The 12,951-nt window shown below is 40.6% G+C and overlaps 1 protein-coding gene across 1 annotated transcript; it reads right to left on the reverse strand.

The window, feature by feature from the left end:
* Positions 1-4,901: 4,901 nt before the first annotated feature.
* Positions 4,902-7,775, reverse strand: LOC111978485 (dickkopf-related protein 3-like). The gene is made up of 4 exons (XM_024008582.2): positions 7,335-7,775; positions 6,114-6,288; positions 5,582-5,783; positions 4,902-5,253 (listed from the first exon to the last, which is right to left on the reverse strand). Exons 1-4 carry the CDS (start codon positions 7,497-7,499, stop codon positions 5,193-5,195), a joined length of 603 nt encoding a protein of 200 aa, XP_023864350.1. The 5' UTR covers positions 7,500-7,775; the 3' UTR covers positions 4,902-5,192.
* Positions 7,776-12,951: the final 5,176 nt, after the last annotated feature.

Consider the following 12,951-nt stretch of genomic DNA (forward strand, 5'->3'; position numbering starts at 1 on the left):
TCACAGGTGTGGTGCAAACTGTATCTCTGATATGTCTGATAGGTCTGAGAGACAGCTAACATCAATCCCTTCAGTGTTGGTTAAAGTGACAGCAACTGTTCTGTAACTTGTTTTGCATTATGAACAACTTCCTGTTTCAGCTTCTTGGTGATGAGGTAACATCTCAACACCCCACATTTATTATATTCCCACTGTGGGAAAAACTGTTATTTTGCTTGACACAAAATTTCCTTTTTACTGAAGGTTTTTGGAACATTGATAACTCTGGTCCCCCCAAAACACAGTTTCCAAGCTTGTTTCCCCTCGTGTATCCACCCTAATTCAAGTAAACTTGTTGCTCCTCAAGTACGCCCTTGACCTTTTGGAATGCAGCTCTACAGTGTCCTCTGATGCTGTGGCCTCTTTAGCCCCTTTAGATCCCAGTTCACTATCTTTCTCAGTGTTTCAAAAAGGACCGTTTTTTGGCATCTCTCACTGTGGACTCAATCCAAAAACGCCTTGTGGCAACTTTCCCCATAGTTCGGCAGATAAACTGACAAAGCACTGTCCTCCATCTCCCCCAGTTTGTTGTGTCTATCTGCAGAGACAMAAAGATAGGGAAATACTGTTGTTTACTGGTTGAATAATTAGAATCATGATTTCTATCTGATGATACGTCTGAGTCACGAGACCTATTCTGATATGCACTCTAMCTACACTCCTAACTCAAAAATTGAACCCCAACAGCCTTACAATGCTGTCAGATAAAGCAAGATTGATAAGGATTCCAATAAACACTACAACATGGGCTGCAAACGTGAGCTCTGATAACTGAAAGTACTGTGTTCATTTGGGAACAGGAGAAGGGACAGGAGGGAAAATACCTTATAGTCAGGGCTTTTCTTTTGAAAAACCTTTTCTGTACGCTATTCTTGCATGACTTTGGACCTTTGACYTTTGGATGGGTTGTGGCGTGAAGGTTGTTCCTTGCCAGTATCTYCTTTCCCACTTTGTGAAAGTGACACTATAAAAATGGCTAGTTCTAAAATATACGGTAGCCTAACTTTTTAAGGAATAAGYTTCAACAATGTTTGACAGAGCTCCAGAGTTCCTCTCTGGAGATGAGAGAACTTTCCAGAAGGACAACCATCTCTGCAGCACTCCACCAATCAGGCCTTTATGGAAGATTGGCCAGACGGAAGCCACTCCTCAGTAAAAGGCACATGACAGCCCTCTTGTGGTTTGCAAAGAGGCACCTAAAGGACTCAGACCATGAGAAACAAGATGCCCTGGTCTAATGAAACTAAGATTGAACTCTTTGGCCTGAATGCCAAGCGTCARGTCTGGAGGAAACCTGGCACCATCCCTACGGTGAAGCATTGTGGTGGCAGCATCATGCTGTGGGGATGTTTTTCAGCAGCAGGGACTGGGAGACTAGTCAGGATCGAGGGAAATATGAACGTAGCAAAGTACAGAGAGATCCTTGATGAAAACGTGCTCCAGAGCACTCAGGACCTCAGACTGGGGCGAAGGTTCACCTTCCAACAGGACAAGGACCKTACGCACACAGCCAAGACAATGCAGGAGTGGCTTCGGTATAAGTCTCTGAYTGTCCTTGAGTGGCCCAGCCACTATTTTCCAATGAACCCCATTGAAAAATACAGCATTTGTTTTCCATCAGTTGCAATCTTCGGTGGACACAATAATTGCTGCTACAGTGCCTTGCAAAAGTATTCATCCCCCTTGGCGTTTTTCCTATTTTGTTGCATTACAACCTATAATTTAAACAGATTTTTATTTGGATTTCATGTAATGGACATACACAAAATAGTCCAAATTGGTGAAGTGAAAAAAATAACTTGTTTAATTATTATTTTTTTWATGTAAAAGTGGTGCGTGCATATGTATTCACCCCCTTTGCTATGAAGCCCCTAAATAAGATCTGGTGCAACCAATTACCTTCCGAAGTCACATAATTAGTTAAATAAAGTCCACTTGCGTGCAATCTAAGTGTCACATGATCTCAGTATATATACACCTGTTCTGAAAGGCCCCAGAGTCTGCAACACCACTAAGCAAGGGGCACCATGAAGACCAAGGAGCTCTCCAAACAGGTCAGGGACAAAGTTGTGGAGAAGTACAGATCAGGGTTGGGTTATAAAAAAAAATCCAAAACTCTGAACATTCCACGGAGCACCATTAAATCCATTATTAACAAATTGAAAGAATATGGCACCACAACAAACCTGCCAAGAGAGGGCCACCCACCAAAACTCACGGAACAGGCAAGGAGGGCATTAATCAGAGAGGCAACAATGAGACCCAAGATAACCCTGAAGGWGCTGCAAAGCTCTACAGTYGATATGGGAGTATCTGTCCATAGGACCACTTTAAGCCGTACACTCCACAGAACTTGGCTTTACGGAAGAGTGGCCAGAAATAAGCCATTGCTTAAAGAAAAAAATAAGCAAACACGTTTGGTGTTCGCCAAAAMGCATGTGGGAGTCTCCCCAAACATATGGAAGAAGGTACTCTGGTTTGTGGAGACAAATGTTTTGGCCATCAAGYAAAACGCTATGTCTGGCGCAAACCCAACACCTCTCATCAAAGAACACCATCCCCACAGTGAAACATTTAAATGTCTTGGAATGGCCTCGTCAAAGCCCAGACCTCAATCCAATTGAGAATCTGTGGTATGACTTAAATATTGCGGTACACCAGCGGAACCCATCCAACTTGAAGGAYKTGGAGCAGTTTTGCCTTGAASAATGGACAAAAATCCAAGTGGCTAGATGTGCCAAGCTTATAGAGACATACCCCAAGCTGTAATTGCTGCAAAAGGCTACTCTACAAAGTATTGACTTTTTGGGGGTGAATAGTTATGCACGCTCAAGTTTTCTGTTTTGTTGTCTTATTTCTTGTTTGTTTCACAATAAAAAATATGTTGCATCTTCAAAGTGGTAGGCATGTTGAATAAATCAAATGATACAAACCCCCCCAAAATCTATTTTAATTCCAGGTTGTACGGCAACAAAATAGGACAAATGCCAAGGGGGGTGAATACTTTCTCAAGCCACTGTATAGTCTACATTCAAATGCCATGGCTAAAGTGTGTGCATTGAATAAAATAAGAATATATTTAATAGGGAGATCATAGAGATCATATAGATCATATGATTCATACATCTAACCCTATCTAGAACCTTAAAGGGTTCTTCGGCTGTCCCCATAGAAGAACACTTTGAATAACCCTTTTTGGTTTCAGGTAGAACCCTTTTGGTTCCAGGTAGACATAAACCATTGAAAAACACTACCTCCACATGACAGTTATGCTACGTTGTGTCTTTCTTGAGGTTGCATGGTCACAACACACTTTCTATTCAGAGGCTGTCAATGAACAGCAAGCAGTACGTTAGTCTACAACTTCTACAATTAACAAGCTCAATCAAATTGGGCAAACCATATAGATCACAAACCCGGGACCGACATTGAGCGCACTTTTCTCCCTSACTGACTGTTGCAATAATCCAAAATTAGGTGCATTTCCCCCTTTCAGGTGGCTAATGAACACACRCTGGCTTTACTGATTTTTGTTTTGCTGGATTTATGGCCTGCCTTTATACATGAATGACTAACAGTACCGTGATGAAGAGGCATGCAAAATCTCTCAAATTCACATGTCTGAATTTGCATGATTGCATCATGGCCATGCAGGTCTTGTTCAGTTATGATATGTTGTTTGGCTACYTAATAGTTAGTTATAGGCCCTATTGACATTGGGCTTTTAGTGCTAGCCCTGGACCTATGAATTTACCAGCTAATCTTAATATCATCCACTTGGATGAGTCCGATTGTTCAATCAATAGCCTAATAAAATGTTCTTTATCGTAATAATGATATATTTCTCTTAAGAACAATGTTTTTTTTTTTTTGTAATGATGATATATTTATTGTAATAATATTTTATTGWAACAAATCTCACAAGTATCCGACAKTGTATGCTCCCAGCTACTATCCAATCAAATTAACATTGACATTATCACACCCCTGTCAAYTGACAATTGGCTTAAAAAGCCAAACGTAACACAATATCTGCCAATACATTTCCAGCAATATCGCCCCTGTCTGTGTGGTGTGCCATCTATCCTTTCGCGTAGCCAGTTAGATGGTAGACAGAAAGACTACCTGGCGGAACTACATAACGATTATTTGTATCAATCAGTACGCCGCAGGAAGTAGGGGTGCTGAGGGTGCTGCAGCATCCTCTGAAAAATCTGAATAAAACCATTTTTTTAAATGAAAATTGAAACAATTAGCAGACTGATATGTAAACACATCAATGACCCGGGGAAGAGTTGCAGGGGAGATGAGAAGAAAAGAGTATGCCTATTTGAAAGATCGAAAAAAAAAAAAATAGTAGGCCAGGACATGTTTCTTTTTTTTGAAGTAGAAAATGCTGGAGAACCCTGCTCTAGACCATTATTCTACTTACATTTAGATGTGTATAAGAGACAGGGAGAACCCTGCTCTAGACCATTATTCTACTTACATTTGCTCTCCACTAGAAAGCGGCAAAGTCTGTTCCTATCTGTTGTCAGACCAGTGTTGATGATCCTCAGTCATCCATGTAACTGTACCACGAACAACATACAAATATCTCAAAGCTAGACGCAGTAAACTTTACAAAGGACGTAACTGAAATAGAAACCTCCCAAATGAGCCCATTATGATGTAWGTATTAAAAACAGCAAAAGATCATCATAGGCTGCTTATGTATTCTACATAAGGTTACAGGTTGTGAAAGGTTATGTCTTGTCAACTTTAATGGATATGTCTATTCTGATGGTGTGCTAATATGAATAGGGTAAATGTAAGAGCTGTGTAGTGTGACAATCAGAGAAAAAGTAAACAAATCACCCATACAAATTAACAGCTTTTATTTTAGCGTTTATTTCATCAGATGACATTGTCTGACACGACCAGATGACGTGAACTCGATTTTAATAACGATTTACTTTGACAAGAAAGCTATGACGGTAATTGGCCTCGCTAAATGGTGCATTTGTTAAAATATAGAAAATGGCAACAAATGTAAAAAAAAAAAAAAAAGACATTGCCTATTTGTTGATATTTACATTATAGTATATACAGTCATATCGGTATACACACGATACTGACATAATAAATAACTGGTTAATTGATCAAAGTGTTCATCAAGGCTTTGGGGCTTGACAGGTCCAACTTGTAGTGTCYGGGTGGTAGACAAACTCCTTCCTGGAGAAACAAAGAAAAATGTGGTCAGAATCTGTCTAACATCATGCCATAAATTATATAGATTATGGGTTTTATTAGTACTGTATGACTATTGATGTCATGATTTAGATAGTAGCCTCCTGTGCAGCAGAGGTCTGAGGGGAGAACAGTTCATAACAATGTCTGGAACGAAGCAAATGGATTGGCATCAAACACCTAGAAACCATGTGTTTGGTGTATTTGATATCATTCCACTCCAGTCATTACCACAAGCCCATCCTCCCCAATTAAGGTACCAGCAACKTCCTGTGCTCTGCTGTCATTCTTAAGTCTTTGATTGTATACTCACTCGCTCCATTTGGGCTCAACAGCGCCACGACACAGCAGGCCTTCATCACATGGGCAGATCTGGTTGATGCTGAACGCTAGGCCGCCTTCGGGAACGAAGCAGCTCTCATCTCGCAACAGACGCCGCTTACACAACTGCTCACCGTGATGACGGGCACAGCACATAGACTCGCCGCAGTCCCTGTCTACTTTACACCTAGCACCTAGACAAGACAGAGACAAAAGTGAATCATTTCATGAAAGTGAATAATAATTAAATTAARGAATTAGTTAATGAATGAATGAATMATACAAATCACTAKMTTATCAATTAGTCAGTAAACAAACATCCTGTCACCCTGTGGTCATCATGAAAAATTTCTCTCTTGWATTATTATTTTAAATGTAGACAGCACTCAGTGCCAGCACTCAGTATAGCAAAAAAAGTAGCACAACGTTTTTTTTATCACCATGAGATACATTTACTTCAATAAATTGTACTGTGTTCACCACAAATGTTCAAGTGAGTCCAATGCCCATGTCACTTAGCCTACCCTCTTGTCCCTCAGAAATGCGATGGTGGCACTTCCCAAACATGCAGCTGAGTCCTCGGACACACTGGGCATCCCTCCTGCAGTACTGGCCCTCCCCACGGAGAGGAAAACACAGGCCAAAGTGACGGTCACAGGAGAAGCTTCGACCACAGGCGCGGTCATGGTCACACACACCCTGAAAAACAGAGCAAGAGCTTCGAAACTGTGATAATGACACACACCCATAAGCAAAGCATTGCATTCACATCTGGTATAACATATACTCTCTTGAAACAAATGTAAAAATAATGGTAGTTGTCATGTTTTATGGGAAATGAAGTGAAAATAAATMGTGTTATTAAAGACTGCGCGAGATGCCGTTGCAGTAAGCAGCACCGCAGCTATTGAGATGAGCCCGACGCAAGACCGCTCTCACTCAATCACGCAGAGTAACTGCGCATGTGCGCTTCACGCTGATAAAACGTGTTAGTATTGGGAGCAAAACAGCGGAGAAGTTTAGCKTCAMGCTTCAACGCGCTTAGATGTTACGGAAATTGACCCGATATCGTGTTTACTTCATGCACGCAACTTCATTGTGCTGAGTTTTACATATAAAAGTTTGCTTAACTGGATTTGAGCTAGTTYAAACCAATGAAGAAAACCAAGAAAGGAAACCAAGGAAGATCAACGATGATACACTGAGAACCATCTAAGTAAATAAACCATTCGCAGTGTTGCTGCCCATTTACTGCTGCTGTGATTGAGAGCTATTATCAGTCGAAMATTGGTGTTCTAAGGTCCTAATTTTTTCTACCACTTACAGCACAATACAAACAGAGAAAGCTACTGGAATAGAGTAGCGTCGTCACTAACATGCTAATGTGCCATTTACAACTCTAGAGTATTGACAATGGTTCAGCTACTACTGAATATATCCAGCCTTTATGCTTGACTAAGCTACTTCCTGAATCTTGATATGTGTGTGTTTTTTAGCTGGACAACAGACAGAGAAAATGTATCGTTGACTTTTAGCAAATTGCATTCTTCGACCAGATTGACCATGTGAAACTGCTACAAAAGCAGATACACGTGTGTCAATTCAAGCTCAGGTAAAATAGCAAGAGATTACCACTTCAGCAATTAGCAAATTCAGAAACATTTCAGAACTCCTTCAATAGGACAAAACCTGTTTAAGCAAACAAGATGCTTTCAAACACATAAAAATTATGATCTGGGTCTTACCGTGGATCCTTTGGTGTTGACTGGAGGGGTGCTGTCCGTGAGAGCCATGGGTCCTTTCTTGGGGGGACTGTGGGGCATGTTGAGCATCCAGGCCCAGATACGGCCCTGGGCCAAGGGCATACACAGCCAGAGAGACAGGAGCCACAGAATCCTGGTTGACATCATCTCCACAAAACACCTAATTAAGTAGAAAAAGAGAGAATGATAGAGGAAGAGAGAAAAAAGGAGCTTGTCCGAATGGAGCCGAAGAAGTATTGAGACAGAGAGTGAAGAGAGTTTCCAAAACGGAAGGTCTCAGCCAGTATAGATGTCCTGTGTGTACAGTCTAGGCAGGAGTGTTTGATATCAAGCTCCTCTTGTGCACCATGGCTTATAAAGTCCCCGGAGAACCCTCTCTCCCCCCTGCTATGCTGTTTGTTCAAGCCACAATGTGGGAGGAGACAATTAGTGGTTAATGGCTTAACTAAATTGACGGAGACACCCCCTACGACCAGAAAATGATGGCAGAATTATCAGCTGCGAAGGCAGAAAGGGGGAGAGTAGGGGTGTTGGTCCAGGGGTGGGGTAATGGGCTTGATGGATTGACAACATTGACAACAGGGGCCACACAATGGAGCAAGACAGGCACCTTCAAGGCTTATCTCACTCAGACAAACAAGGTGGGGAGTGTGAAGACAAAAGCAGACAGAAACGACATGTCACAGATTCATGGCCTGGGTCGTTGAGTGGCAGCCCCACAGGGCCAACGCAGTTGACCCTAGCTAGTGGCCCTCTGTGCTGGACAAGGGCCCCACGCTGGGAGTAATTTGCTTCAGTGCACACTGTAGACGACCCCCAGATCTCATTAAACGTAATTATCATCAGGGAAGGTGAATACAAACTCTGGCGGGACGACTCGCTTTCTCAAGCTGCCATTTAATAGATTTTGTTCCTCTTGTGTCTTCCTCCTAATTCTTTACACATTTCCAGAGTGTCACTAATCATACTAATTTGGTTATTGTATATGATCAAACTTCAAAACAATATTGTTGATTCAAATTATCCCCCCAAAATAAGCAACTGACAAACAAAGATAAAAAAAGAGGTCTCCTGATGAAGACCAAAGAGTAGAGATGTTGTGTTACAAAAGGACACGGTTTTGGGTACTACTAATTGCCTTAAAGATGATGGGCAGTTGTGGTTGCCTTGCATGACAGAGGCAAAACTCTCATGTATAATAACCACAAATGTCAAAATCATCAAAAATATTTTCTAATACTTGTTTTGTTTCAATAGCTCAACCAAGCACACCTTAAAAGACTTCCAGGTATTCGACATAAAAAAATATTTCACCCAGATCTGATAAAAACATTTTTTTGTAGCACAGGAGAGCCATGACAATGAAGTGTGACATATTTGATTCACTATCTCTTAGCAATTCTGGGCAGCTAAAGATGTTGTGTGTCCAACCTTAAGCCCTCTGTTTGGAAAAAGTCTGACATTTAATATATGTGTATTTTGAATTTATAAAAGTATTTTCTTTGTCTGTTTACAACCTTTTTTCCCCATCTTACAGATTCCCTTTCTTGACTTTTGATGCAGCAATCTTCAGACCAAAGTAGGTCTAATTTACAATGTGCTTTGCAGCATGGCTACCTGGAGTGAGTTGCTGTCTGTTTCTTTAACATCTGGACTTTTTTGGAGTCACATCTTTTTAGTTTTTTTCAGTTTTACGCTAGGGCCCAACTCTGGTTACCTAAGCTAACAGATGCATATGTTGCTGACTATATTATCTGCTCTGTGGGTGACAGTATCAATCTATGTGTTACTCACATATCTGTCACAACTTTAATAGCGTATTTGGACAGACTGGAATACAGAGTTTGGCATTAACTTGACTATAACATGATTACTATACTCAATATTTATTATACCCTTTACAGCATAGAGCGCTCTTTCTTTCCCTACCCTCTTGTCTATCCCCATCATTCCATCTTCTAGAGACAGTGCAGTCGATCTCGCCTCATCTGTTCTGGTTTTGGAGGTGGCAGTTAATGAGGGACACTCAGCATGCCTTTGTTTGTCCATTTAGCACTAAATGGATAACATCACTAAATCCCCAGCCGTTGGTGCACCAGAGCTTACTGCCTGGCCCCAGAGGCATGGGAGGAGCCTTTATGTGGAGCTCTAACTCCCACCTCATTTAGGGAGTCAATTATACTGAACAAAAATACACTAAACAAAAATATAAACTCAACATGTAATGTACTGGTCCCATGTTTCATGAGCTGAAATAAAAGATCCCAGAAATGTTCCATACCCACAAAAAGCTTATTTCTCTCAAATGTTGTGTACAAATGTAATTGCATGTGTCATGTTTCAGCATGATAATGCACGGCCCCATGTCGCTATTCCTGGAAGCTGAAAATGTCCCAGTTCTTCCATGGCCTGCATACTCAGCATACGTGTCACCCATTGAGCATGTTTGGGATGCTCTGGATCAACATGTACACCAATATGCAGCAACTTCACACAGCCATTGAAGAGGAGTGGGACAACATTCCACAGGCCACAAACAACAGCCTGATCAATTCGATACGAAGGAGATGCTGCATGTGGCAAATGGTGGTCACACCAGATACTGACTGGTTTTTGGATCCACACCCCTACTTTATTTTTTAAAGGTATCTGACCAACATATGCATATCTGTATTCTCAGTCATGTGAAATCCATAGATCAGGGCCTAATGAATTTATTTCAATTGACTGATGTCCTTATATGAAGAGTAACTCAGTAAAATGGTTAAAATTGTTGCATGTTGCGTTTATATTTTGTTCGGTATAAATAAAAACAAGCAAAATCAAGTATGAAAACTAACTGAAACAAAACTGAATTTCAAATAAAAATCAAAAAATGAATAGAAATCAAAACGAATAGAAAATCACAAAACTGTAATAACCTTGGTGTCAGCATAACCACCCATTGATTCAATGGCTGATCTTTAGGCTTTGGACAGGTTGCATGGTGTTTCTATGTTTCTGATGGTTGTCAGTTTCATCTTCATCATAGACTACCATTGCACAGTTGTCTCTCCCTTCAAACTTTCCTTGTCATTTCATTTGATAGGCTAGGCCTACGTTGTTTTAGCTTCATCCTAGGCCTAATGCAGCTTTTTGATAGCCTACAGCCAGGATTTGAAGGTAGGCCTACACTAAAGGGGTTGTCTTGAATTTGACAGTATCTTCCAGGCAGCTCACTGGCAGGTGAAATGCTGTAGTTCACACTACAGTACACCTACTGTAATATAAATAGTACCAAAGCAAGTACCGTGTAATGACAGTACAATACCGTAACATTGACTGTATTAAACTGTAAAAAAGTTCATGCTACCGTAATAGGAATTAATGAATGAATGAAGGATTGGTGCAACCAGGTTGGCTGCTAAGTAAAGTGTTTACACATTACAGAATTTAAATGAATATTTGGTGTTTTATATCACTTGCACTTCTAGAGGCTTTAACAAAGGCTTCCAAACTGGCAGCAACTACAGGACAAAACAGACCAGGACACGGCAAAATGCTCAACAGTTTAAGGTTTAAGACTTGCTGCCACTCCAATATGTCCCCTATACACTTTACATTTCATGGGGCAATATAACCACATAGGAGTTAAATTAGTACAGCATTCACACTCATTGGTGCAATAGCCTCTTACAAGATATGCCTCAAATATGTTAATGTGCCAGAAACAACAATACCATGCACCCACTAGTGGTCAAAAGGTTTCTGGCGCTCCAAAGATATGGTACTATGAGGTGGAATTACAGTAACATTCGAAATACAGCAATTTTCACGCAATGCACCATCATTTACAGTATTCCGCAGTAACACGTTTCAGAGCTTTTTGGTGTTGATAATACCAAAAATGACCTTACTATAGTTTTCCGTTACTGTGTAGGCTTTAAATACGATTTTGGGAAAGGAGAAATGTGATTTGCTTATGTGTCTGGGGTGTTCTGGTGGCATTGATTGACAAGTCCTTTAATGTCTGTGTGCAGGGGGGGGGGAGGGGGGGGGCTCCATCTCTTTAATCAGATAGAAAGAAGTACGGGTAAAACTGAAATGTGCATAACAAAAAGTGTCATGGTGATCAGCATATGTGTGAGGGTTAGGAATGACGACAGATGCCAGTTTTGCGTTTCCCCTCTCATTAAATGGGATGTAACTGAAGAAAAGGTTGTTCCTTTCATAATTGAATCATCTTAGAATATTTTCAGTAGCTTAAGCTATATGTTTTCATTCTCTTTATGGCGTAGCCTACTCTCTAGCCACTTCAAACAACTCATTGCRAGTGCCACTGCCTTCTCGAAAGCAAGAGAATGACCACAGAAGCAGGCATTTGTGACATTATGCAAATATTTTTTTTAAAGTCGGGGAAAAACACATCGGACTTGGTGTGAATGGTTTCGCGCTTCGAAATCAGAATACTGATTTTTTTTTGTAAACAACCCAGTTGGTGGGAAAAGGCCTTTACTCTGGTACCAGGGAGTTGATTTCTCATCCTTGGTGGTTACCAGGTTTGTCATTACCCTCCAAACATTAAACACTTTTATTATAATACTGTTGTTGTAGGTTTATGGTAATACTTGTATAATATTGTATGACTTTATTCATTGTTGACAGAAATCTGTAAATGATTCAGTTGGCAAGGGGAAAGTAACCTCCCATTGGGAACACACTGGTTGAATCAATGTTGTTTCCACATCAATTTCAATTCAATTACGCCGAACCAACGTGGGATACATGTTGAATTAACATCTGTGCCCAGTGGACTGCGTACAATCAGTCAAATGTGAACACAATTCGAGACACCTTGTCATTTTGGAGACGGGTAGGAATCCATATTTTTTTTTTTTTGTCTCATGCACCGAATACAACGGGTGTAGACTTTACTGTGAAATGCTTGCTTAGGAGCCCTTCCCTACGATGCAGAGTAAAACAATGAACAATAGTAACACAAAAGGAATACAATATACAAGAATTAAGCTATATACAGGGAGTACCAGTAACAGATCAATGTGCAGGGGTACGAGGTATTTTAGGTTGATATGTACATGAAGGCAGGCTAAAGTGACTAGACATCAGAATAGACAATATTAAGAGTAAGAATAAAGGACAGAGTAGCGGCGGCATATGTTGAGTGTGAAAGTGTGTGTATGTGTGTGTTCGTGCGTATGTAGTGGTTGATAAACAATTGTAAATAACTTTAGCGGAACAATTCACTTATTTACAGTTAGTTACTGTAGCTGCGGCATCAGTCTTTGCTCTAAACATAATGCTGCCTCCCACGAATGTATGTTGTCTCCACTTACAAACATCAAAATACAAAATGTCAAAATGTTTTAATTTCGAAGTTTGCAACAGCTCTACTTTCCAAGCATTTGGGCTGCAAGACTTATAGCCTATAGACACATTTTCAGTTGAGGTCATATTTATTTTTATGTTGCAGCCTTTCTCTATGTAGCTCATATCTGAAAGTGTTTTCTGTCTCTGCTTCTGGCAGTCAAGCATTTATCAAAACACATTGACGTAGCCTCCCTCTATCCCTTCTCTTCCTCTCTCACCATATCTATCTCTA

This window comes from Salvelinus sp. IW2-2015, linkage group LG18, assembly GCF_002910315.2.
Source record: "Salvelinus sp. IW2-2015 linkage group LG18, ASM291031v2, whole genome shotgun sequence".
Classification (NCBI taxonomy): Eukaryota; Metazoa; Chordata; class Actinopteri; order Salmoniformes; family Salmonidae; genus Salvelinus; species Salvelinus sp. IW2-2015.